Source organism: Cloeon dipterum, chromosome X, assembly GCF_949628265.1.
Source record: "Cloeon dipterum chromosome X, ieCloDipt1.1, whole genome shotgun sequence".
Classification (NCBI taxonomy): Eukaryota; Metazoa; Arthropoda; class Insecta; order Ephemeroptera; family Baetidae; genus Cloeon; species Cloeon dipterum.
In genome coordinates this window covers 24515865-24542601 of record NC_088790.1, presented here as the reverse complement: position 1 = coordinate 24542601, position 26737 = coordinate 24515865, and the positions used below count along the sequence as shown (strand labels likewise).

The 26737-nt window shown below is 38.5% G+C and overlaps 2 protein-coding genes across 11 annotated transcripts in view; one reads left to right on the top strand and one right to left on the bottom strand.

Annotated features, from left to right (window-relative positions):
* The window catches only part of Imp (IGF-II mRNA-binding protein), a 45325-nt gene extending 32719 nt beyond the window's left edge, over positions 1-12606 (top strand). For 6 of the 9 annotated variants that reach the window (XM_065496418.1, XM_065496415.1, XM_065496417.1 and 3 more), the window contains 9 exons: positions 2176-2361; positions 4017-4163; positions 4216-4440; positions 4609-4725; positions 4784-4919; positions 5234-5660; positions 5816-6081; positions 6732-11918; positions 12255-12606. In XM_065496418.1, the coding sequence (XP_065352490.1) occupies positions 2333-2361; positions 4017-4163; positions 4216-4440; positions 4609-4725; positions 4784-4919; positions 5234-5660; positions 5816-6081; positions 6732-6899 (1515 nt within the window). In that variant the 5' untranslated portion in view covers positions 2176-2332 and the 3' untranslated portion in view covers positions 6900-11918; positions 12255-12606. Of the gene's footprint in view, positions 1-2010; positions 2036-2175; positions 2362-4016; positions 4164-4215; positions 4441-4608; positions 4726-4783; positions 4920-5233; positions 5661-5815; positions 6082-6731; positions 11919-12254 lie in introns of those variants that run through there. The other 3 variants (XM_065496413.1, XM_065496421.1, XM_065496420.1) reach the window with 2 other exon arrangements.
* Positions 12607-12967: 361 nt separating this feature from the next.
* Positions 12968-26384, bottom strand: LOC135945700 (uncharacterized). Of its 2 annotated transcripts, none has more exons than XM_065493536.1 (20): positions 26278-26384; positions 25269-25607; positions 24818-25021; positions 23709-24169; positions 22833-23189; positions 21793-22108; positions 21584-21737; positions 19542-19988; positions 18814-18943; positions 18609-18758; positions 18146-18305; positions 17970-18096; positions 17776-17910; positions 17509-17621; positions 17310-17459; positions 16189-16536; positions 15732-15893; positions 15513-15665; positions 14925-15224; positions 12968-13308 (listed from the first exon to the last, which is right to left on the bottom strand). In XM_065493536.1, exons 1-20 carry the CDS (start codon positions 26335-26337, stop codon positions 13027-13029), a joined length of 4548 nt encoding a protein of 1515 aa, XP_065349608.1. In that variant the 5' UTR covers positions 26338-26384; the 3' UTR covers positions 12968-13026. The 2 variants fall into 2 exon arrangements, with proteins under 2 accessions (XP_065349608.1, XP_065349610.1); XM_065493538.1 differs by having other exon boundaries at positions 18814-18940.
* Positions 26385-26737: the final 353 nt, after the last annotated feature.

Sequence of the window (26737 nt, the reverse complement as noted above, 5' to 3'; positions counted from 1 at the left end):
CCTTGAAGCAGACGAGTGCGCATCATTAATCATCGCGGCGATAAGAAGCCAAGCATCCAGCTAGCCGCGCCAAAGCTCTTCTCATCGAGTTTTTATTTAAATTTTTTTTATCAAGCTGCGGAAGGGAAGAGGAAAAAACGAAATCGCGGAATTCGCACACAGATTTTGTCTGCTGCTTGTAAACGAGGTGTGCGTAATTTGCGTTTCGCTCGAGAGCAGATGGAATGTGCCCGCCTTATGAAATGATGATGTTGAGCACGCACAATACTACATACTTCTGTGAACACGAATTCCATTGCGGTTTAAGATATGAATGCGATTAGGAGAGGTTAAAGTTATTTAATGCGGGAAAAGGGTTAATATATGACCTGGTTTTACACTAATGGTTGCAGTTTCTTGATCTTTACCGGCTGAAATTTGTGTAAGAATAATGAAAAAAATATGTTTTTTTATAGTTTGTGTGCCTATATGATATAAAAAACAAATTTGAATGAAATTAAAATTGATTAGATATGCCTAGTTTGAAATTGATTCCCGAATTTAGGGATTTACTGAGGCAGAAAATTATTAAAATGCAGATTTTGGGGAAATTCGTTTTGTAAACAATTATTGATGAGACAATCGATTTTTGGTTATTTTTGACTTGTCAAAAAATACTTGAGGGTTGTAGTGTCTCTTTCATTTAACTTCCTAAAACAGGAATAAAACGAAAAAAATTAACAAGCTGATAACATTTTCTAAAATTTACTTTAAAAATATACCCTTTATTGATACAGAGAATTAATATCACTTTTTAATCAAAGATGTAAATAAAATAAATTTTGAAATTTGCTTTAAATTTTTGTTTTTACTTCTATACTTTACAGGCTACATAATTGGTCTAATTTATTTCATTTTGGAATTTAATGCATTTGCTAGACCAAGGGAAAAATAAATTTTGACTAATGAGAAAACTAGAATCAAAAGCTAGAAGTTCATAAAATTAAAAGCATTAAATTTAATGGAATTTAAGGAGTAATAATTTTTAAGTTTTAAGTTTTTATCGATTTGCCGGATATTTTAAAATTATTTATATATCACAGTTCTTGTTCAACTTTGGTGAATTTTGGTTTGTAAGCAAAATTTAATATAAGTTAATCAATTATATTGCCATTCTCATCATTCTGAAAAAAATTTGTTTGAGGCTCATTTTCTGTTACTTTTTTATAATTATATTAAAAAATCTACATATTCTTAAAGCGAATGTAATTTCCTGTACGTTAATGCTCCTCAAAGTTATTAATAAAAAAACTTCCTTTGGACCCTTTAAGTTTGAAATTAGTTTTATTTAATAAGCAACGTGACCGATATGTCTGTCACTGCTGATTTTTATATGCTACACTTTTTAATTTGGAAAGAAACACGATCAATAGGTCAAAATGGAATTAAGGAGTTTTTCAGTTTGATACCTTTAAGAATTTTCCATTTTTTTAATAAATCACGTTCATCTAGATTTTCTTCAAGGTTCCGAGAATCAATTAAATTTGTCATTATCAAATTTGGGCCCGTTTAAAATTAAAATTATCATTTGGGCAACGTGAGCAAAGAAAGGTGTGCGAGATAATTGAAGCCGGCTTTCTTGTCTTGCGCTGCTAGCATTGACGATCAATACAAACCAACATTCCACCTTTTACTACAAGCGTACAAGGAACGGGGACTATTACTGAATTTCCTCGCTGAGCATTATTATTACTTTTCTCGGAAAGCAGCCGATTAGCTGTAAAGGCAGTGACTTCCTCCTCTCGCATATTACTATTTGATGAAGCGAACTGAGTGAGCAGTAGGCAGGAGGCTCCATTCATGAGCCGCTGCAGGCCACTCGACTTTTCTTGCTATCGATTTTTTGCCTGGGTGGGCGTCGTGCTGCGTTTTGGCGTAAGTCGACACACACACACACAGAGAAAGAGAGTGAGTGAGTGTGTGTGTGTGCCGAGTGCGGGGCCGCGTCAGTCAGTACTTTGCATGCCCGCAGCCGTAATGAGACCTGCATTACTCGGTAGCAACATGTGCGCAATTACTCGGTTCGGGGAAGCACACCGCTTCTCGGAAATCGGCGCTTTTCCTGCTCGAAATTTTGCATGACTTGTTCTTTCCCTTTCTCGGATCGTAAAACGAGTGCTTTTGGCTCTGTTTCAGTTCTGGTCAAGTGCGGGTTCTGATCACCAACATCCCCGGCCACGTGCTCGTTGAGAACTTTGAAGAAACTCTCAACTCCGTGACTTCGTACTTGCCGTTCATCAGCATCGAGAAGCTGGCTCCCAAGGGCAACTTAGAGTACCAGGCTGTCCAGGTCATGTACGACAACCAGGAGCAAGCACAACAGTAAGTGATTTGCATTTATCCTCCTCGAAAATCGAAGGTTTATTTGGTAAACACGCAGGCTATTATGAGGATCAAAATTTGAAGTATGCGATTCTTTGCATATTTTTACGGAATGAAAAAGAAACGGATAGATTTTAGATATTTATTAATCCAAAGTATTTTTTAATATAGTTTTAAACTCGGTTTAGGGTTTTTAAACCTCAAAATAATAATTTCTTCGTCTTGGAACCTGTGAAACTCATGCTGCAACATCGTAATTTATAAAATAATATCAGCATGAATTTTAATGTTGTTATAGCTCTTGCAGATGATGTTGAAACCGCATTTTCAAGAAAGTAACAGATTATTAGTTGTTATAATTATTTTTGTGATAATTACGTTGCTCAAACCATCAAATGAGCACAAATCGTGAGTTTTTAACCCTTTTAACACTATTTTAAACTTATTTTTTATTCATTAAAACTGATTAATCGGTAGTTATTTTCCCAGTTAAATTGAGTTTCCCGTGGGTTGATTTCACCCCCACAACTCCCTTTTTCAAGATTTTTTGGCACCACGCCCCATTTTAAAATTCCCGCAAGTTACTCGTTACACCCCATACAAGATCACTTCTTTTAAGAGCAAATCCAGCGTGGACCCGCTTATTTCAGTAGCGACTATATGAATGAAAATATTTCAAGTTAGCCCTTATTCCATATAAATTTCATTGCGAGTAAAATTGGAATTTTTAATTTTAACTTGAATTCTAAATATTTATTTTATTTTATTTCGAAGCTTAAATTGCACATTTTAACACTCCATTAAATTTATAAGAAGTTCTTCTAAGGGATTTAAAAAAAATCCATTTTATATATTATGATCTCTTTAGAACTAAATAATTGGTCTTGATCATTGTCATTTTTTTGCATGAAATGCACGTTTCCCCTTTGGTTAATTGCAGTAGTTTGTACATGCTTAAAAAAGAAATTGGGAAATTTTTGAAATTTTTCACTCTTAGACTCGCTTCACAAATTAATGTCCTCGCCAGATTCGCTCTTCAAAGTAATTTTAGAGGGGGCGTAACTCACGGGAATTTAAAAAGGTGCGTCTTAATAGGCATGGCTCCTGAAAATCTTGAAAAGAGGGCGTGGCAAGTGCCAAAACCCGCGGGAAGATCGAAAATTTTCCACTCTAAACTGATATTTTTTGGTGAAACGTGCAAAATTAACGATTAATTGGTTTTGGACTAAATAATTAAGACATTATCGATTTTTTTGATTGTGTTAGAAAGCTTAAAAACTAATTATTCGTTCTCATTTGATGGTCCGAGCAATGTAACTACTGCCACAGAAAAATATAAGATAATCGGTTTTGAACATGCCTATCTTTTATTCGGAGTCACAAACAGATGGCGCCCCCGTTAATTTACAATCTTCGGCTTGTTGCACTGCGATTGATTCCAGATTCAATTCTGCTACTGTGCGTTCCCTTGATGTTTCGAAAACCAAAATCGTTTCAACTAATCGTGGAAGAAACGACAGCTAGTATTTTTCGATTTCTTTTTATCTTAAAATTAAATCCTTTTTGCTTTAAAAAAAATCACTGACGGATTCGGCAAAAATGAAACACGTGATTTAAATATTGATCAGAGTTTAAATCGTCTCTTCTATTTTCAGGGCCGTGAACCAACTGAATGGCCACGAGTACGAAGGTAACACCCTGAAGGCTGAGATTTCAGACCGGCGCGGCAACCGCCCCCGCAACTCGCGTCTCCCCTACTCAGGAATGCAGCCATCCAGCAGACAGACTGACTTCCCCCTTCGGTTCGTGCACAATTCCTGCTATTCCTTCAAAATTTCTGACGTTTCCCTCCAGCATTCTGGTGCAAAGTGACATGGTTGGTGCCATAATCGGCCGTCAGGGCAGCACAATCAGACAGATCACGCAGCAGACGCGCGCCAGGGTCGACGTGCACAGAAAGGACAACGTCGGCTCCGTCGAAAAGGCCATCACCATCTACGGCAACCCTGAGAACTGCACCAACGCCTGCCGCCGCATCCTCGAAGTGATGCAGCAGGAAGCCACTAGCACCAACAAAGGGTGAATTTTAAAATTAAATTGATTTTAATCGTTTGTGACTTCAAAACTGCGAGTTTTTCAAAAATTAACTGGCTGTGGATGAGAAAAAATTTTATTCAGTCAAAATTTTGAAATATAGCAGTTTAAATTTCGAACTCGTAAAAAATAATGATTTAATTTCTCTTGCAGTGAAATTTCGCTCAAGATGTTGGCACACAACAACCTCATAGGGAGAATCATCGGCAAGGGTGGCAATACAATCAAACGGATAATGCAGGACACGGACACGAAAATTACTGTGTCAAGGTAATCAAATTGAAAATGACAGGCCGTGGTCTTATACGAAAGTTCATTGATCTCGCAGCATCAACGACATCAATAGCTTCAACCTGGAACGAATCATCACGGTCAAAGGAACCATCGAGAACATGTCTAAGTCTGAAGCACTCATCAGTTCCAAACTGCGCCAGAGCTACGAGAACGACCTCCAAGCCATGGCTGTGAGTATCAATTTTTGTTGGCGCTTCGATTAATTTTTAAGACTGAAAGATGCAGACATAATTTTAATTTGTTTCTTTGGTTTTAAATTCGAGAAATGGTTAAAAACAATATTTAGAACCAGAAAAATCGTGAAACTGAGGGCAAATTTTAATTGCTTTGCAAATGAGTTAAAAATGTCCAAAATTAAATTAATCAAAAAATTGAAGCTTGAAACTTTTTCGATTTATCTATCGTTTCCAATTTTTTTTCATCCGTTTAAACTAATTATATTTAAAACTATAATTTGATGACACAATCTATTTCTAATACCCAGTCGTGTTATTTCCAGCCTCAAAGTCTAATGTTCCCTGGGCTGCACCCGATGGCCATGATGTCGACGGTGGGCATCAACTACCCCCGCAGCTCTGGCCCCGGCAGCTTCCAGGGCGGCAGCGGGGTGTACAGCTCGGGCCCGGCGCCAAGTAGCGGTGCTGGCGGCGGCGGCAGCGGCAGCTTTCAACCTATCTATCCTGGTGGGCCCCCGGCGGCCGGCATGGGCCAGCCCCCAGTGCCAGGACCCAACGACCAGCAGGAAACTGTCTACCTGTACATTCCAAACAACGCCGTCGGCGCCATCATCGGCACCAAGGGAACGCACATCAGGAACATCATCAGGTTCTCAGGGGCGTCGGTCAAAATCGCTGCACTTGAGGAGGGAAAATCGGTTGAGCAGCAACCCGAGAGAAAGGTTACCATCGTAGGTGAGTTGGAAAAATTAAAATTGTACCAAAAATTATTTTTTAAGTGGTGTTTTCTATTTTTAAAGGTAGAATTTAGGAAGTCAAGCATTTTTTGGCTAGTTTTCTACGATAATAACCAATGGAAAATAATAAATTGGAAAAATTTTGTTTTTCAGGCACTCCTGAAGCCCAGTGGAAAGCTCAGTACTTGATATTCGAGAAGATGCGGGAAGAAGGCTTCGTGGCGGGCACGGAAGACGTCAGACTGACCATCGAGTTGTTAGTGCCTTCGTCGCAGGTCGGCCGGATCATCGGTAAGGGCGGCCAGAACGTGAGAGAGCTCCAGCGCATCACTGGCGGCATCATTAAACTACCCGACCAGGCATCAACGACTGGAGAGGACACCACTGTGCACATTATTGGTCCCTTCTTCTCTGTACAGGTTGGTCTAAATTTTATTTAGTTCGGGTTTTGTGCAATAAATTTTATTTTAAATATATTTGCTGCGTTTCTGGCAAATTAAAGGGGATGGTAAAAAATTAAGAATTAGGATAGTAATAATTGCTTATTTTTATTAAAATTAAAATAACAATTACTAACGATAATTTTATATAAAAATGCAAGATTTTATCTTCTCATGGTACAGTTTATAAAAACTGATTATGCATTAGATACCTTTTTGCGGCCCAATCACATGAATAACAAATTTTGAGCTAATTGGTCAATATCAAAAGTCATTCCGGCCATTTTCTGAAGATTTTGGGAGCTTTTCAAACGATATAATTTTCTCATCAACAATGGTTGGGGTTTAACAGCCAAATCTGCTGACTGCCAGTTTGATTTCGACATGCCCTATTCAGGATAGAGTTTACCAATAAATAAATAAATAAATGGGTTGCCAAATTGATTTGATTTTGTTCCCGCCGCGCATGTTTTTCAAAATGGCGTCTGTTGGGTGCCCAATGAAACCCCTAACTAATAAAAAATATTATTGATCTCGTTTTGTTGCAATTTTTAATGTTTAGAGAATAATAATATATTGTTTTTTTTTTAATTTTACTAAACGGGATCCGCCAATCTTCTCTGTTACAGTCTGCCCAGCGACGCATCCGCTCCATGATCCAGCAGGGCCAGCCAGGACTTTTGCCGCCTGGCGGTGGCCCCCCGTCGCGAGGACCCAGCGGAGGCGGCAGCGGGGGCGGCAGCGGCGTTGGCGGAGGCAGTCGGCCCCCGCAGAGCCGCGTCCCCGAGCAGAAGTAACACATGCACGGCCAGTAGTAACTCAAGAATGAAACAAACAAACAAAATTAAGTGTTAAGGGGTGACACGGGCGGGGAGGGGGTGGGGGTGTTAAAAATGGTGCAACCGAAATACCTCGTACTTTTTAAACAGGCAAAATACCAAAGAGAAGACAACGCTATAGGAGAACTACAACGGAGAAGCAGGCCTTCTCTTTGGGAGGCTAAAAAAAAGAAATAAATACACACACACATACATACACACAAACACGTGCAAGAATTTTTTGTTAGATCAGAGTTGATTATATAAACAGAGGAGATTGTTTAAAAGTAAACTCACACAGTTAAAAGAAAGGTAAGGTACGCAAGCAACCTTACTCAGGGATCCAGGGACGCGAAGAACGGGGCAGCCGAGAGCCAGAGTTGTACTATTTTTGTGGAGCAGTCGAGGCTGGCCCTTTCCTCGTTGTCTCTCTTTGCTTTTTCGTGGAACACGTTAACGAGAAGTAAGTTGAAGTAATTAAGGTGCACACCGTCTGAGTGGTTGAGTACAGTGCATATTTGCTCAATTTAAATTATGAGACGAGGACAGAAGGTGTGGGCATTGAAGACGATGCGTAGCTTTGGTGCTTTAGTCATTACACGATTCGCGCGACAAGGAATGGAAAGGAATTCGTCCCCGCCTCCGAAACGGATAATATTTTACGCTAGTGGTGATACGCGAGGCTGGGACGATTAAAAATTAAGGATTTAATTGTACATGAGGGAGAGAGAGAGAGAGAGAAAAAAAAGAAAGAGGTTAGCTGCAAGGAAAAAAATAAGAGATTGTGGTTAGAAACTGCAGAGCTACGATGGTTTTTACTGAAGACAAATGTGGATGGAGTGATTTTTTACGGAAGAAAAATTGAAAAAGTTTGCCATAATATTTGAGGTTTACGAGAGGAGACGCGAGGAATGTCTTATGTTTTGATAAGACTGCAACTATAATATTATTTTTTAAGAGAAAAAAGTGGCTTATTAAATGAGAACGCTGCACGCAGACGGGTTTCTCTGTGCAGCGGCGCGCACGCACTCGCGGGCCGCCCTTGCTTCCCTCGCGAAAGGTGGCCGCCGATCGAATTGTTTCTCAGGGTATAAAAATATAACGGTATATATTTTTAAAAGCGGCCGCCGGCGGGGGCGCGGGCTCGGACGGCCCCGCGCCGCGCCGACTAACACACTCTATCTCAGTACAAAGTAAAATGAGACCATCATTGTTGTGTGGTGAAACAGTCATTATTGATAATGATGAAGATGTTTTAAACAAAAATGAAATGAAATTTATTTTTGATACATTGTTGGGTAAAAAAGCGACGAAATGACGAGAGAAATCTCTTTTTTAAAAAAAAAGTTGAGCGAACATTGATTTCTTTCCTTGCGAGAGAAAGAAACTTTTCGATTGGTAGCGGCGCCGGTGGTTTTGTTTCTTTTGTGTTCTTAAAAGTTGTTTAGACTTTTGTCTCGCCACCGGGCCCACTGTTCGTATTTTGTTTTTGAGAAATAAGGCTAATGAATGCTGGGGAGAACGGAGCTGCACGCATTAAACGAAAAAGAAAACAGCAAACACATCATTTGTTCATTTAAACGCAGACTCGAAAAAGCAGAAACTACACCATATTTCATGAAGCCTTCCCCTCTGAGTTAAATAAAACACGAAACTAATACGGTACCAAAACACTCTCGGCCAACCTGTCGAAAATCAATCGATTTTACATCCGAATACGTATTTCTCAGTCAAAAATAACACGATGTTCGAAAACGATCCAACAAACAAACGAAACAAACCACACACAATTTGAAGAAAAGAAGAAAGCCAACCAACACACAACAGACCTCTTTGTTCAAGCAAACTCGAAAAGTCGACTCAAATCCGCCTTTTCTTGCAAGGGAAGCTCATTAATTTGACCAAGAATTTCAAGATGATGGTTTAAAAGTAGAAGTTCCTTCCCTCCAAAGCAAATTCCGCGTTGTGAGTGGTCGAAAAGCGATCTATTTCACTTGGCGGAGGACCGCGGGCGTTCTGATTGGCCAACCAATACGTAAACCAATCAGAACGTCCACGACCTCCGCCGTGAGAAAATAGATCGCTTTATGACCACGCATATATATCAAGGAATTCGCCTCGAAGCTAAGAAAACTATCATCTGGGTGAAAGTAAACAAGAAATTTTCGGTCGAATGGTGCGTTTGCCTTGTGATATACACACACACGTACACAGTCTGGGCCCAAGGCGGCGGGCCGGAAGTCGGAAAACTAGCTACACACTCACAACTTCCAGACCAAACTGACGCGGAGAGCTAAACTACAACCTTCACACTCCAAACAAAAGAAAAACAAGCGAAATTGCTTGCCACCAAACGCGACACACTAACTTCCTTTTTCACACTCTGCCATTCCGGAGTTTATAATTTTTCGCAAACCTCGAGAGGAGATCCGAATCTCTGACCAACAAGTTACGCATTCATAATTTGCGAAAAACGACAAATTAAAGAAACAAACGCTACCTCAACACAAGAGTTCTGTTTCAATATAAATTCGCACGCGACGCAGTTGCGAAGAAAATGTCTAAACAATTCTAATGGGACACTATTCATACCAGGCGGCGAACTACATCACAACCCATTCGTTTTACCCTTTCACGGGCTCTGATTTTCATGTCAAGTCTCTGTAGGAGAAAAAAACAAACAAACAAACAAACAAACAAATGCAACACACAAATAAACAAACACACACCACGGAGCAGAATCACACCGGTTTACCTCAGTTGATTTCGAGCGTCCAGCTGGGCGCCATCTTTTCTTTTTTTAATTCGCTACACACGCACTTTGGAAGCAGTCGTGTTTCAAAGAAAAGGCTACGATAGAAATAATTAATACGATAATTATGTTACTTTCTTTTCTTTAGTAACCCTCTAGCAGATAAGATGATGTGCAACAATGGGTAACAATAGGTGAACGTTTAAACGTAATTAAGTGAATATAAAACTACCACGACACACACATACACACACACATTGTACTTGGGACATTGCAGGCAGAAATCATCGCCCTTTGGTTTTTGAGGCGCAAACGCAGATCATGATTTTTGCCTTGACACTCACAGCAGCAGCGCATGAGTTGAAGGAAATCTAATAAGGTAGCTTTTTGACTATTGGTAGATTACTGTGGCTATATAATTGATTAATTTCGCGTCGTCACTATATATGTTTCACCTTTTAGGATGCTTATCTAGATTTTTTGTTCTCAACTGTAAGCCTCGCGGGGCGCATTTGTTGACTTTCTTTTCATCTATATTCTCTAAACTACTATAGCGTAATGAAACCAGTAGGAAAATTGATCCCACTCACGAACGCAAAGCACCCCACACAATATAATAATAACCGATGTTGATAGACAAGAGCCAGTAAATACAAAAAAAAAATGAGAGACGGAAAAACAGAGACAGAACTACAACTCGAAATTTCACGCAGCTGAGCTTAATAATTAATCTGTTATTATTTCCTCGCACACACCTCGATAAGATGCTGTACATTTTTGCCGCCTTTTATATTTTAAAAGTAATTCTCGTTCAACAATTAATTATTAGAATTTATATTTGTATTTTATTTCCATTCTTGAAACACAACTACACACACCAGCCGACGCCGGGGTACGATTTTCCCGTATCCGATTTAAAATAAAATAAAACAAAAAATCAAATGAACGATTTGTAATCACTACCTCAGTACATACGTGATCGAGACCATTATTTACAGACGTATTTTTTTAAAATAACGTTTACACACTCTGAAACAGACGAAGAAGAAACTACTACTATTTACCGTTTTCTACCTCGGACCGGGCCGCCCAGCCGCCCTTCCCGCCGCAATTTTTGATTATAATAATAATTGTTGCTGCGCGTGATTGGTCGGGAACGGCGGGTGGGGGGCCAAGTCCTTCCGACAGCGCTCGCCGATTGGCCGGCGTCGCTCGCGCCGCCGCGGATTGGAGATTTCTATTTACAGTTGTTGCCGCGGCGGCGTGCCGGCGCTGGCCGGTCCAACAATATCAAAATGCAAATCGTTCATGTTTGTATAACCTTTTTTTGCTGTTACACTCGCAACATACATACACACTGAAAAGCGCAACTAATTATGTATTCTACTCCTTCTCTATGTACTTCTATATTGCAAGCATTAAATAAGAAATAATATGGTAATGAAAAACGCTGATTGTACGTAAAATAATCCATGGTAGAGAGTATGTCTGCTATACTCGGTTTCAAAGTTGCTTCATATTCAACGTCCCTCATACACTACGAGTAATCACCGACCCATTTATACAAAAAAAAATCCATTCGGCCGCCAACCTCGAAAAAAAATAAAATCCAGTGCAATTTGCGAGAAAAAAATGTCTTTCTTCCGCCGCAAGGAGAGCCGAGTACACAGTGAGAAGGACTCTGTGCGAACTACAACCATAACCGGTCGCAAAACGAACTCTTTTTACTCCGCCGTGAAACAATAAAGAAACGCCCGTTGATTCTTATTGATTGAATTTATTATTGTCCTACGAAACAGTAAAAGGAAAAACATGAAAAATAATAACAAAAGAGAGATAATGATGATGAAAATGTTGTTTACTTATTATTGTATTTATATGACGATGAAATATTGTAAGACACGAGCTGATTATATTATTGAGACTGTGTATGCATTCTCCTTTTTCTACCATGAATGAAAAATAAATTATTCTAGTTAAAAGGCTAAAACTTTTATTTCTCTCGCAAAATCGAAGCTCCCCACTTCCCGGCGCCTCTTGATTGCAAAAAGGAACTCGGTGGTCGCTGGTCGGGCAAGCAAGCCAGAAGCCACTTCCTCGAGAGCAACCGAGTCGAATCCTTCCTCTCAATGGCAGGCTTTTCGCTCAGGTTTCTTTACGATTTCATTTTGTCCTTGTACAAACTTTTGCTCACTTGCGTTTCTTTTGTGAGGATGTGAAAAGGCATCATGTCCTTGGTCGATACAGTAAGTAGTGTGCTTTTGGAAAATTTATTAATTCATCCAATAATTTAAATTGTTTTGAAAATTAATTTAAAAAATTATCTGGCCTTTTTTTAATTAAAAAATAATTATTGCATTTAAAAAATCAACAGACGTTTTTTCCTAAGGGTTTGTTTTAGGGGCTCACCTTCATCCTGCTAAGTTAATATTTAAAATTCAAACCACATTTCCTGTAAAAAAAATACATTTAATCCTTCACGAAAATACAAGGCTTTAATTTTTTGAATTTGACCTAAATTGTATTTTTAAATCAATTTTTTATCTATATTAAGATTAAAAAAACACTCGTCTCTTACTTAGATTTGCTCGGTAGCCAGTAACTGCGTGCAGGAGAGTCTTGATTTGGTCTCGGCCGTTTTGACTTTTGCTGGTGTCATCGCCAGGACAAAGACTCCAAAAAATGCCGAGGACGCGCATCTTCCTGAGGAGTCGCTCTGGGCGTACTGCACGAATTCACTTGTTAATTGCTTACTGCTGGTCGTGGTCCTAGCTTTCATTCATTTTTTGATTTTGCTCGCGTTTCGAAAGCCGAAAACGCTGGGAGAATTGAAGGAAATCATCGACCGCGTAATACAGCTGTGGCTTTTGGCGGCATTTAAGAATTTCTTAGTTAAAATTTTACGTCGAAATAAATAATTTTATTTAATTTTAACTTATGTTTTTATAAAAATCTAATTTTACCCTGTTGCCCCGTTCGATTTTAATTTATTTTTAATCTGGGAAAATCACTAAATTTTACCAGAAAATGCAGCTCTATTTTTGCTGATTGTAAAAAATATTTAACAGTTTTTCTAATTTTCGATGAAATAATTTTTTAGGGGTAGAAATCTGCTTAAATGTTTTTATCAAGGGATTTTTTATTGAAATTTGATCTTTCGAGCATTCAGCGCAATTTAACTTAAAAATTTCCTTCCAAAATTTACAGAAACGAATCCTTGTAAATTTAATCACAACTCGATGTGCTATCAAAACAATTTAAAATTTACCTTGTTTCAATAAATGAAAACCAGAAGTTTCTATTATTTTGTATCTACATTTATTATCAAAAACACTACACAGTAAAATTATTTGCTCACTGTCGAGCCTCGAGCAAGTTCTCGAGGTCGATATCGGTCAGTTCAATCTGCCTGATTTTCTTCTCGAGCCAATCCCTGTAGGCGCTCATCCGGACGTAGACGCCGGGCTTGTTGGACGTGCCGCAGCCGCGACCCCAGCTCGTGATGCCGTACAGCGTGAAACGACCCTCGTCAGGGCACACCAACGGACCCCCGGAGTCGCCGTTGCACGAGTCGACGCTGCCCTGCAGGTCGCCGGCGCAAACCATGCCCGCGCTTAACGCCTGCCCCCCGTAAACCTGAAACAAAATTAAAGAGGATTCATACTGAAAATTTCCTGGAAAATTCTTGTTGCCATAATGCATGAATTCATTCCTTCGGAATAATTTGAAGCCAAAATTGACTGTACATTTTTTAGAAAAGTGGCTGCAAAGTTACGCTTTTCAAATGTGAGGACTGTCTCCTTACTTGAAATTATATTTTTATTTCACAACAAAGAGTTTCCCTAAAAGGTTTCACACGCCGTTGGACAGATCTCGATGAGAGGAATAGAAATCTGCCAAGAAAATGTTGTCAAGCGCTCGAAATTTGGGAGAAAATTTGAATTTTTACTTGAGCAAAAGGTCCTTTCAAATAATTTTTTAATGTCATCCTTTATCGATCCACTTTAAAGTGGAATGATAGTGATTTTTTTATTTTAAAAAATGAAATTTCGTGTAAAGTTAACCCTAACTGACCTATTTTTTCCATGTACATCTGACCAAAAGTGCCTCAAAATCCAATTTTTCGATTTTTACCGGTTACGCCCTCTTTTTTTAGCATAGGAAATTAATTCCTTCTGGGGTGAGAAAAATTAAGAAAATTTAATAGTGAGAAGATAAAAAAAGTGCTTTTGAGTCTTGAAAGAAATTTTTTTATTTTTTCAAAAATTGCAGATTTTCAAAAGGGGTCTATGTTTGGCTTCATTAAAATTCACCAGTTCATAGTAGCGTTAAATACTGCCTAAATTCAGAAAGCTGATTAAATTTCCAGTTTTCCCTCGCTCAGCAACATTTTCTAAAATTTAAAATTTTCGAAAAAAATTCGTCCGAAAATTTCAGATGTCCGTTAAAGAACGTTTAAATTTTTTTTGGGAAAAATCAAAATACCCAAAATTAAGTTAATTTATTCAAGAATCATCTCAGAAAAAATGTTTCTTTCATTTTAATAATTTTAATGATTTTCAGAGGCAAACTCGGACCCTTATGGCTATCAGAGACTGCGTATAATATAAATAATTTTTTTATTGATTTTCAAGGACAGATTCATTGGCTACCATGTGCGAAAATTTCCAATTTTTCTGATAATGAAAACGTAATTAAAATGATAATTGAGTTGCGCGCCGGCCACCTTCTGTAATGCAACCAGAATCGACGGCGTGAAACGCCCCCCTCTCTTGGCCAGCAGCGCTGGGCGCTGACCAATCAGATTGTTTTTGCCAATTTTCTCCGAAATTTACATTGCTTGACTTTGTTTTCTCACATGATTTGGAATCCTCTCATCGAGATCTATCGGACAGCCAGAGTCTTTTTTTGGGGAAATGCGGAATTTCAGAAAAAATCGTGATTACACAATTCCTTTGAAAATTCTCCATTTAAAACAATGCTAAGTTTGAGGCCGATTTTCTCGAAAATTTACAGTGCTGCCTATGTATTTTTTTAGCTTTACATGATTTTTAGGACCCAATCTGTATGTGTGTTAAAGGATTTGGCGGGGAAATTCACCATCATTCCTCTTTAATGCACAGGCAACCGGGACAACACGAGTGTCGCACCGGCTGCATAAAATCTATTTTTTTAGAAACGGTTTTTTTATTTGTTAGTAGACAGTCGCAGGCCTTTTATTATAAGATTACCAAGTAAATTTAGAATAATACCTGATTGCTTCTGCACGTCTGGTCCGGAATGGGATGAACGACGCCGGCCCTGAGGAACCTTGACGGCCCGCTGGACGAGGCCCCTTTCGCACCCCAGCCGGAAATGGTGCAGTTCATTTCGGGCGAGTACACCGCGTCTCGGGCCGCCACGCACACCGGCTGGATGAAATCGGTGAACTCGATGCCTGGCGAGCGGATTCGGATGATGGCGATATCGTTGTTCAGTCTGGGACCAATGTTGAACTCCTCGTGCTGGATAATGTCGTCGATTTGCACGTCGCGCTCGCTCTCCTCGGCAGTCTAAAAATGATTTAATTAAATTTTTATCACAATTTAATTTTAATGGAAATTAAAATAAAATTGAAGACAATTTATCAGCTTTCAGAAATTGTTTGATTTTTTATTCCAAATTATTTTTTTTTTAAATTTTCAGAGACTTGAGAAAAAATTATTATTTGTCTCGAAATGTCTCAAGTTCTCAAAAGTTAAGTTGTCTCTTAAAATTATAATTTTAAAATTTTCATACAAAAATTTAAATCGAAAAATCAACAGCATAAAAATAATTTTTTAATCAAAACAGGCGCTCACGTGCGTGTCATGGTCTCCAAATCTGAGGATGAACTGCGACTTTTGATGGTCGATGACACAGTGACCCGCGGTCAGCGCGTGCAGATTCGAGATCAAAATCGCGCCGCACCAGTGCACTGACAAGCCGCTAGGACCTCGCACCCGCAAACTGCCCTGATCACGAGATAAAATATTAAATAAATTATAAAAAACCCTTCAAGAGGGTTTAAGCGGGTTTACCTGCCAGGGATGGGAACCTTTTTCCACCTCTAACCCTCCAATCACCTTCGGAGTGAACCTACTGCCCTTCAGCAACGGTTCTGGAAGCTGGATGGAGCCGCACTGCGCGGGGAAAAACTCGGTCAGCACCTGCGGCTGGGCTTTGATCTTTGGCTCCGGCTCCTTCAAGACACAGAAGTAATTAAATAAGAAAAAATTATGTGGAGTGGAATAACTGCAAAAAAACATTAAATCATTCTGATGAAGTAATAATAATTAGAAATTTAAAAATTAATTTTTGAAACTTTGGATCAACGCTTTAGTTATGGTTATTGCTAAATTTTCACATTTTTTCTGTCATCTTAGATACTAAAATTTGATAATAAAATCTCAACAATAAACAGGCCAGATTTTTAATTTCATTTAGCACAGAAAATACATAAAAAAATTAATTAATTACAGTTATTAAATAAATCACCTTGTGTCTTTGGCCAAAGGTAAAGTTTCCCAACGAGCATCGGACGCCGACGTCCTCGTTGTGTCCGCAGTTGTTTTCGCCCCAGGGCAGCAGTCCGCACTTTGCGATGTCCGTCTCCTGTCCCAGGCACTGCACCTCGTCCAGCCAGATGGGCCCCGAGCCGGCGCCGAAGGTGGCCGCCTTGAGCGCCTTGGCCGGGCCCCAGTAGCCCAGCATCCTGCAGATGACCTGCGCGTCGGGCTGCTCGAAACTGTCGTCGCACACGCTGCCCCAGGTGCCCTTGTAGCGAATTTCCACGCGCCCCTCCAACTCGTTCTCGCCACCGGCAAGCCGAACCTCCAGCGGAGCCTCAAAAGGAAAGGAAAAAACTGATTAATTTAAACGGGAAAATGGGGAACTAATTTTTTATTTTCTAGCCTACTATTGGGGTACCCTGCACCAAGGGTTTCATTTAAATGGTTTATTTTAGTTAACCATTAGGTGAATCACCAGTTGCATAAACCCTAAGTGTTCCAAGCCGCCAACAGATGGCACCACCGTAGACTTTCGATTTTAAGGCACTTCCGCTGCGATTTCAGACTCAATCTAGCTACTGTGCATTCTTCAATTAATTTGCTAATTTTTGACGTGCTGAAAACCAAAATCGGTTCAGCCAATCGCCGTAGAATCGTGAAAAACTTTTTTTGAAATAAAAAAATCTTTTCGAACGTTTCTACGGCGAATGGCTGAACCGATTTTGGTTTTCAGCACGTTAAAAATTAGCAAATTAATTAAAAAAAGCAAAATAGCTAGATAGAGTCTGAGATCGCAGCAAAAATGCCTGAAAACCGCTTAAAACAAAATTTTAAAGAAAGTCTGTGGTTGCGCCATCTGTTGGCGGTTTCAATAGCTAAGGGTTTATGCAACTGGTCAATCTTAAATATTTTTGGGAAAAGGTTTTAGAATCAAATTTCTTGTAAAATTTAACGAACTTTTGTTATCTTAGATTTTTTGTTTGACACTCACGAGATAAATAGTTTGATATTGTCTTTTTTACGCTATGCAAATTCACAATTTTGCTGACATTTTGACTAGAAATCATTAACGCCCAGCTGAAATAAGTTTAAATCCCTGAAAATTACCTGACACTTTTCCGGAAAACTGTCGCTCATGTCTTGACAGTCGTCAAACTCGTCGCAGAGGTATTTCAAAAGCAGGCACTCGCCGCTGTCGCATTTGAACTCGTAAGGGTTGCATTCTTGGCCAGGCACGCGACAAGATACGGCAGCAGCCTGATAATTTTTTTTTAAATTATTATTTAAAATAATTTTAGAAAAATACCTCATCTTGTCTGCAGTCGTGTTCGCCCCAGCCACTGAAGTTGCATTCGCTGATTGTCGATTCACTTCCGTTGCACTGCAGGTCGTCCATGAAGAACGGAAGTTTTTTCGTGCCTGAAATTTTTTTAATTGACCAAATGTACAACTTCCCCGCATGATTAAATATATTGTTTCAGGTTTTGCTGATTTTCTAATTTTTTAATTCATTTTAATATATTTTAAGAAATTATCTACCCTTTTCCAAACCCTGCAAAAAATTAAAACTTACTGTTTAGAAGAAGTGCGTATTCTGAAGCTCGCACAACCGCTGCGGCGCCGAGCGTGTAGCCCAATTCCTTGCAAATCACGTGGGCGTCCAAAATGTCAAACTTGTCGTCGCACACCAGTCCCCACTTGTTGAAAGCTTGATTTTTTTTTTAAAAAATATCAAAATCAAAACCCCTCTAATTAATAGAAATATACCTCTAACTTCCACTCGGCCTTCGTTTTCTGTCGCACCGCCGATCAACCTGAGACCGAAATTCAGTGCGTCCGGCGAGCAGTTTTTCTCGTCAGTCCTGTCTCCGCAGTCATTTCTTCCGTCACAAACCTTCAAAATCGGTTTAAGAAAATGGTTTTTGATTTAGAAAATTAATTACAGATCGCTTAGGAATGCATTTTTTGTTGCCGCAATTAAACATGTTGGAGCAGTCGACCGTCAGCGCTTTCCGCTCGTAATAATCCCACGCTTCGTTCATTTTCAAACCTCCAGACGTTCCGATATTGTCTTCGCTTAAAATGCATGTTTTGTTGGTTGAACTAAAAATTAAAATAATAATTTTTAAAAAAAAAATCCAAATGGCTGTGAATTTTAGCTAGTTTTTTTTTAAATAGTTTATGGTGTTTTTGCAATGTTTTTAAATGCATGATTTGGACCTTTATTATCTCATGATCAAGACATTTAATGAGTTTTTCTATAAAAGTCTCAAATTATTCCAATTTCAAATTGGTTTTGCATCAGAAAAAAATTAAGTAAAAAAGTAATTAAAGCTCGCAATCAGAAAAATTACTAAACCATCTAAAAACTATTTAAAAAAGAAATAAATGTGATTTTTTATTTACTGGTAGCTGAAAGACTTGCAGACGAACGAGTGGCTCTCGATGCACAGCTTGGCGCACTTCTCCACTTTCACCCCCAAATACTTTTCTCGGTCCCTCGCCACCAGGTGGTTGAACAGCTTCACCGTGAATCCGGATAGCAGATCCTTGCATCTGATTAATTATGATCGTAATTTGAAAAATAAGCTCAGGAAAATTCGGCTCAAACCCTCTTTCATCCTCGCCTTCAGGACAGTCTTTCTCTCCGTCGCAAATCCAGTCTGTCGAGATGCAACCGCCGCTCTCGCACCGCCGTTCGTTCGTTTTGCACTGCACGTTTAAAGTGCTAGATCGAGCTTCTAAAATGAATTAATTATTTAAATAAAATTAAAAAACATTGTTTTACCAAAAAAATTTAAATTTGCAAAAATTAACATGGAAAAATCCCCATAACTTTACAATCAATTTTATTTTACTGGATATTTAAATAGAAAAATGCAAGAAAATTTGTAAGCTTTTAGATTTAGTAGGTTTTTGCTGAATTAATCAATTTGTGTCTCACTAAATAATGCTTTCAAACCAGAATCCCCCTAAAACAAGCATGAAAATATGTATAATTCTTCAGCTTTCAAAATTTTGTGGAGTTTTTGCTCCAATTATTTTTTTAAAATTGACAGACTCTTGAGAGAAAATTTTAATTTGTCTCGGAATGTCTAAAATTACCCATAAATAGTTTTGTCTCATAAAATTTTATTTAAAACTGTATTTTTAAATATATTTTGAAATATTTAAGACTTTACAGCCTCCCTAGCTCACCTTTTGTGCTACATATAAAAATTTCCATTGGTCATTTTATTCTAAATTCATCAAAATCAACAAGCTGATGCAAAAAAATTATTTTAATTTCGTTCGATCCCCTTTTATGATGTTCCTAAATAAAAAAATCAGTCAAATTACCAACACTGGCGTTGCAGCTGGGCACATCGCACTCCTCAGGCCAGTTTGGGGCGACGAAGCACCAGGGTCCGTTTATATCGACCTTCTGGTTGGCCAGGGGCAGTTCCCTGCAGTAGTTGTGGCTCTGCAGGTCGGCTTTCTCGGCGATGCTGAGCAGCCGGAGCAGCGGCTCCTTCAAATCCCACGGCTGGCACTCGAGGCCGCTGATGCCGATGCTCGCGTTGCCCTTGTACCTGACGCCAGGTTCGCGGCACGCAACCTCGTCCTGCGGCCGCTCGCACACTGCCCAGCTCCTGTCCGAGCACTCGGCCGCCTCCCAGAAGAGGTAGCCTTGGTCGCACAGCTCGCCTTTGCGCGAATCCTTGCACGGGAAGAAACGCGAGCCGATCACGCACTTTGGAATCCTGTCTGCTTTCAACTCGGGCCAACCGTCGTCGCCAGTCGATTCTACAAATAATTTATTTATTTTTCTTACATGGAAACTCTTGGGATATTCGACAATCTCGTATTTTATTTTTGATTCGACTCAGTTTTCTATTTAAGGAGCTCCAAAGAGGTTAAAAATCTTTATGGGTTCGCCAATTTTGCAATGTACAAAAATTAACAACTGGTTTTTTGCGCAGAAACCAGCTGGAAAAAACTACCGTATTTTTCCGGATTTAAGGTCACATTTCGCGCCAAAAAAGTCGGAAGTTTTGGAAAATTACGATGAGTGTTAAAATTTTTGGTCTTTTGGTGAAACCAATGGCTTTTATACTGATTTTGTTAGGAGCCTTTTTTGTTAATCCATCATGGAAATATTTATCTTCAATAAAAATGCACGTGTTTCAGAAAAATTCACAAAATTGCACAAAAAACCGCAAAAGCAGTTTCTGTTTGCAATGCAGTAGGTTTTTCTGGGGGAAAATACGGGATTTTGTAGACCCTGGAAACAATAATACATATTAGAATTTTGAAGCTAGTGGTGATATTTAATAGGTAAAAACTATAATAATCGATCTTTGGGTCATTTTTGACTTTCCGGAAAGCCTTAATTTTATACATTGGCCAGGAAATTTGCAAAAAGCTCATTTATGGTACTAGATAGCGTTTTAAAGCTTTATAAGCTGGCTTCCAGGTCGTTCAGCTCCATTTTTGCTACTAAAAAAATATTCTTAATACATCCCCCGGATTTTCTTCTGATTTTAAGTGATTAAAGACTCTATCCTGCTGCTGTGCATTCAGCCCTCATGAAATGATTTTTTTGAAGCGCTAAAAACCAACATCGGTTCAGTCAATCACCGTGGAAACGTAAAAAATATTATAAAAAATCTTTCTGGACTGTTCATTTTTTGAAATCGACTTTTATTTATAATTAAGTTAATAGTTTTGCCCTAATTTCACCATTTTAACTGTTATTAATTACATTTTTTTGCGTTTAAAATATATTTAGATGTTTCCATCGGCCAATAACGCAATTAGTTGAAAATTTTGTCTGATTTTAGATGCTTTTATATATATTTTTCTCGTTACTGTAATATCAAATTTTCAAGGACTTAGCTATATCTATTGTGCATGAAAACTTTTCAGATTTAAATTCTAATTCAGATGGTTTAATAATATGTAAATTTTGTTAATTTCTTCTATAAAGAATGATAATAAATTTTATGATGCCAAATTTACATTTACAGCACAAAATATATTGGTATAACTCGAGAAAAGATCATTTTAAATCATATTATATTATTAAAATTGCCAACGGATGCATTAAAATTACTGAAGAAATACTAAGTTTTACAATAAAAACTTTGAAACAGCAAAAATTTATAATAAATAAATTTAAAAAAATTACTAAAATTAATAACCAACACAAAAATAATTTATTTTTGTAAAACATTTACAACGATAAATTTAGTCAGCTTTTAAGTTTTTTAATTTTAAATGAGTTTATTAATTGTTCTGGATGGGTTGTTTTCATTTTTAGACAGTTTTAATTGAGGCTTGTAAGTTTTAGATTGCAAACGGTGATAAAATCTTAAAATTAAATCCAGTATTCTGCCTACCTGACCACCAGTTGCTGTAGACGAAGGGCGAGCTGCTGCCCTGCCATATCCAAACTGGATTTTTAAACAGCTTGACGCCCACTCCGGCGGTGAAAACCTTGCCCACGGACGGATACTTGATGAGAAGCCACTCGGAAATAAAATCGTTCTCAGCCTGCCGTTGTTAAAAACAAAAATAATTAAAAAATCTCAATTTGCAAAATTTTTACCTGTGACTCGATGGTGAGCAGATTTCCGTTTTCGCCGCACTGAGTTTTGGCTTGTTCCCTGGAGGTCATTTCCTTGGTCAGCTTGTAGCATTTGCCGCCCCACGCGACCTCCAACGGGCCGCACAGGGACCTGGACGGCCGCACGCACCGGACGGCGGCCCCGTGCCTGGCGAGGTCGCACGAGCCCAGCGAGGACACGTCTTTCGCCCTGCATTCGAGCAGCGACCGTTCTTGGCCCGAACACGCCAGAGAGAGTCGAGGCCACAGCGCTTTGGCCAAGCCGAATCGCGACCCTTGCCACGCTAATTCTGCACCGCTAAAACAGTTATAATTAAGAGATTTTAATTCGAATTGATGAATCTTTGAATTTTTTACAAAATTCAGATTGAAATATATCTAAACATAAAACTAAATATTACTTTTTTAAAAGAAAACAAATATTTTGAGGCAGACTAAGAGCCTATAAGTAAGAATATTTTTAGACTTTTTATTGATTTAACATGATTTTTAATTTATTGCATTTTAGGTTTACTTTTTTTAATTTTTTTACTGTACTTAATTTTTGTTATTTTTGACAGCTAGATTAATTTAAAAATTTATTTTAATTTAAAATATATTAAATTATATATCTCTTGAAACCAAATTGGAAAAAAAACATCATGGCAGGAAAATCATCTTTAAATCTGTGACATGTATTTTATTCGTGAGTTTTAAATGTAATTTGAAGAGCTCAGAAGCAATTTAGACGGTTTTTCATAATTCTAAGAGCGACTCAAAAGTCTGAAAACTGCGTAGCTTGTACTCTTTGGATAAAAAATAAAAAAATAATAAGATAAATTAAAAAAATCGTGTATGAAAAAACTATTCAAAAAAATCATTCATAGAAAAAAATATGAATTTAAATTAATACTTAAAAGAATTTTACTTTTGTTTTCAACAAGTTTTGTCAAGAGTATTTAAAAGGATAATTCTCAAGCAATCGCACCATAACTAAAAGTTCCAGCAACACAAAAAAGAATTATTCGAATTATTATTATTACTTTTCATATCCGAGTTGATTGCAGACGACGTTGGCCTCGCTGATGGTCCAGTTGCCACTGACGTCGCACAGGAATCCCCAGCCGAAGTTGTCGCCGAGAAAGACCTGCACCAGACCCTCCCAGGGTTCAGGGCCGTTGCGCAGACGCACCCTCTGCCCATTTTTGGGCTGCGGCTGAGGCACCTGTCCCGCCGGGGGCGACTTTAGGTCGTTGGGAATGATGCTCGACTCATCCGGAATTTCCTCGGGAACAAACACGGGGGGCGTGGTTTCCGGCAAGAGCTCGGGGGTGGTTGTTGGAGGTGGGGTGGTTGGGGTGGTCGTGGGCCGAGTTGGTGTGGTTGCAGGTGGTCTGGTCCTAAAAAATATTTATTTTTCCAATTCAACAGTAGTTTTATAAACCCTCAGTGTTTGAAGCCGCGAACAGATGGCGCCGCCATATATTTCCGTATAATTTTGATTTTAATTAACTTCGGCTGCGATTTCAGACTCAATCCTGGCACTGTGCATTCTTCACTTAATATGCTTTCTTTTGACGTTCTGAAAACCAAAATCGGTTAAGCCAATCGCAGTAGAATCGCGAAAAGCTATTTTTTAAAAAAAAAATCTTTCCCAACGTTCCTACGGCGAATGGCTGGACCGATTTTGGGTTTCAGAACGTCAAAAGAAAGCATATTAAGCGAAGAACGCACAGTGGCAGGATTGAGTCTGAAATCGCAGCGGAAGTGTCTTAAAATTAAATTTATTACGAAAGTATACGGTGGCGCCATCTTTTGGCGGTTTCGAACACTACGAGTTTATGCAACTGGTGAATTATTAAAAAAAAAATGATGGAGGTGTTGTGTTGCCTTAAAAAAATATATATGCCAAAATGGACCTGGACATGGTTTGGTATTTCCTCTGCGTGGTGGTTGGACGTTTCGTCGTGGTTGTCGTTGTTGTAGTGGTTGTCGTCGTCGTGGTTGTTGGGGTTGAGGCGATCGGCGGACCAAAGTATTGCGACTCCTGCCCTTCCACCGCAATCCTATCTTCGATATGTCCGGCCGTCTGGCTTTGCTCAGGGACCAACTCGCCGCCGCCGACCTGGCAATCGACGTTTTGGGGCCAGTCGCAGACCATGTGCAGAGGGTTGAAAAGCGTGCCAGGGCCGCACGGCATTTCGAAGAGGCGGTTGTGTGCGCACTGGATGAACTTGGTGCAGTCGTAAGGGTGGCGCCACATCCCCGACGGCTCAGGGCAGCTCAGGGCCTGCGGCTCCTGCTGGCTCGGCGGCTGCGGAATCGGGCATGGCCTGTCAGGGTACTCGCACTCCCGGTTGTAGTTCTGCTCCAGCCCAACCTATAACCAGAAATTAACTTAGCGAAAACGTATATTTTGAATTTTCATGAGGGAAAATTTAAAAAGGTCGTGTTAATTTGGATTTGAAATAAAAAAAAAGGAACGAAAATTTTCATCGAAATTTACCAAGGGTGAGATCTTCTATTCTAAATAAAATTTATGGATGTAGTTTTCTTTGTAAATCAAAATTAAAATGGAAATGCAAAGCAGCTAGTGCTCCGAGACAATTGGGAAACTATAGTTATATTTTTCAATTTGCTTTTATATTAAATTAAAACAGGATAGCTACCCCTAAATTGAAATTATGATTAAAAATTGAATTTTTGCAGTCACAAAATAACCAAAAAAGGATTTGTGATTTCAGCGCATCAAGTTTGTAGCAAAGTTCATGCACCAAATAAGAATTTACAAACCATCTTACGAAAAATTAAATTAAATTAAAATGGGGGAAACATCATTATACGGAAATAAGTTTGAATTTTCCCTTTTTATACCAAGACGATGTTTTCTTTGCCTCTGAGTATTTTTTTTTAATTTATAACTATTTTAAATATTAGAGGCAAATTAAATCAGAGGATGCAATAAATCCTCTTTATTCCCAACAGTTTTGATAAAAAAAATAATTTAAAAAAAGCAATTATTTATTACCTGTTGTCCTGTGTTATCTTCGTCGAATTCCGAGAATTCGTGCTGCTCTTCGAGGCGGCGACCTCCTGCCCTGACGAAGCCGTGAAAAATCTGCGGTTGCTCCACGTCTGTGTCTGTACAGCTCACCCGATTGGCGTGATTGCAGATTCGCATTTCTGGATCGAATAAGGTTCCAGCAGCACACACCTGAACCGTTCCTCGACCCTAAAGATTCAAAATATTTTAAAAACAATTTTTTGTGCGAATAGCAAATAAGATATTTTAAATTGAAAGAAGTTGAGTTGTACTGAAAATTTGTGAAAACTGGATTTTAACTTAACATAAAATATTCCTTTAAATTTGTCAAGTACTAAACTTTTCCCCACAATTTTATCAACTGATAATTGAGGTGAACAATTCAAATTAATTTTTGTTGTTGCGCAATATGCCAATAAGTCTTTTTAATTTTTACCTTCCAGCAATTGACGAATTTTCTGCAGTCCTGCGGAAACGGAAACTGGCCGTTTTCCTCGAGACAGAATGCATTGATCTGCTGGATGACGCTGCTCTTGGATCTCGGCCTTTCGGGCTGTTGCACTGGTGGCTCGAGCACATTCTGCAGGGTCGGCCCTTCGTAGTAGTACTGGTACTGGCTGGGCTTTTTGTACGAATGCACCACCACGAGGGGTTGCTGGTAGTCGTATTCGGACTGCTGGGGAATCTGCTGAATTTCAGACGACTGCTGCCAGTTTCTGGCCAGCTCAAATCGCTTCGGCGGCTTTTGCGACTGTTGCTCGCCCCGGTAGACAATCTGGAGAATTTATTATTTAAAAAAAATTATGAGATAATTAATTTATGTAGGCTAATACAATTATTTCTAGGTTGTTCAGACCGATTTAAATTTAAAATAATTCAATATTGGTTTCTTAAATATATGCAGAATTTTCATTTAGAATTACTTCTTCCCCTTTTAAGAAAAAAACATCATGATCTGTAAAATATATTTACAATAATATCTTTAAGAATAGGCGGGCCAAAAAATGATTTTTCTTCTAAAATTTAAACTAAGTTTTTGTCGTTGTCTCCTTTTGAGAAAATCTAGAGATTTAATTTTTTAGGCGAGGAAATACAGTTTTAAGGGTGGTTGAATATTTTCAATTCTGGGAATTTGGTGCTCTTTTGAGACCTTTAAGGAAAACATTAGAGGAAAGGAAGAATTTTTTTAAAGCACACCAGAGACAAAGAGTGTCGAAACAATTCAACATTTAACAATAAGTCCGTTCAAAAGAATTAAATTCATTAATTAATTCGCAGAAACATTTGAGAGAAAACTTTCAAATAATCGACTTCCTCTTGCTGGTTGCTCCCAAAAACATTCAATTTTGAGGATTAAATAAAAATCTACCGCGTAGAAAAGATATTTAACTATAGAGAAAAATACAACTAGTTTTGCAATAAATAGAAAATATTTTTTTACTTACAGGATCTGCGATCACTGTGGCATAAACAAGGGAGAAAAACAGAGCATCCGATATTAACATGTTGATTGTGCCGTTGCTACTGGACGCTGGACAATCGAGATCAAATTGTTATCAGTTGAGAGGAGATGCGTCACACTGACCTCTGACACCGTGACGGCAAGGGTTACGTGCCAAGGACAAAGCGGAGCCTCTCTTCTCAATTTTGGGTTAAAATCTATCTCGTGTTTATTTTGCGCGTGCAATAATTATTAATTAATTTAAATACTGCATGGAAAAAGTTCCTCTTTCAAGAAAATTGTCTTTGACAAGACCAAAGAGACGAGGAAAATTTATTATTAATATCCAAGGAAAATAATTATTCAACTGTTGTCACTCAAAATATTTTTATAAAAAATAAAAGCCACAAAAATAAATTATATTTTCTTAAAATTAAATTGAAAATAATAATTGTTTTGACACC

Bases quoted from the DNA above. Each gene is read 5' to 3' on its own strand.
- LOC135945700 (XM_065493536.1), bottom strand. From the start codon at position 26,337: ATGTTAATATCGGATGCTCTGTTTTTCTCCCTTGTTTATGCCACAGTG. The intron at 25,608-26,277 runs GTAAGTAAAAAA...TAAATTCTCCAG, and splicing joins CCACAGTGATCGCAGATCCT to ATTGTCTACCGGGGCGAGCA. The intron at 18,306-18,608 runs GTAAATAAAAAA...TTTAATTTTTAG, and splicing joins TGCAAGTCTTTCAGCTACCA to TTCAACCAACAAAACATGCA.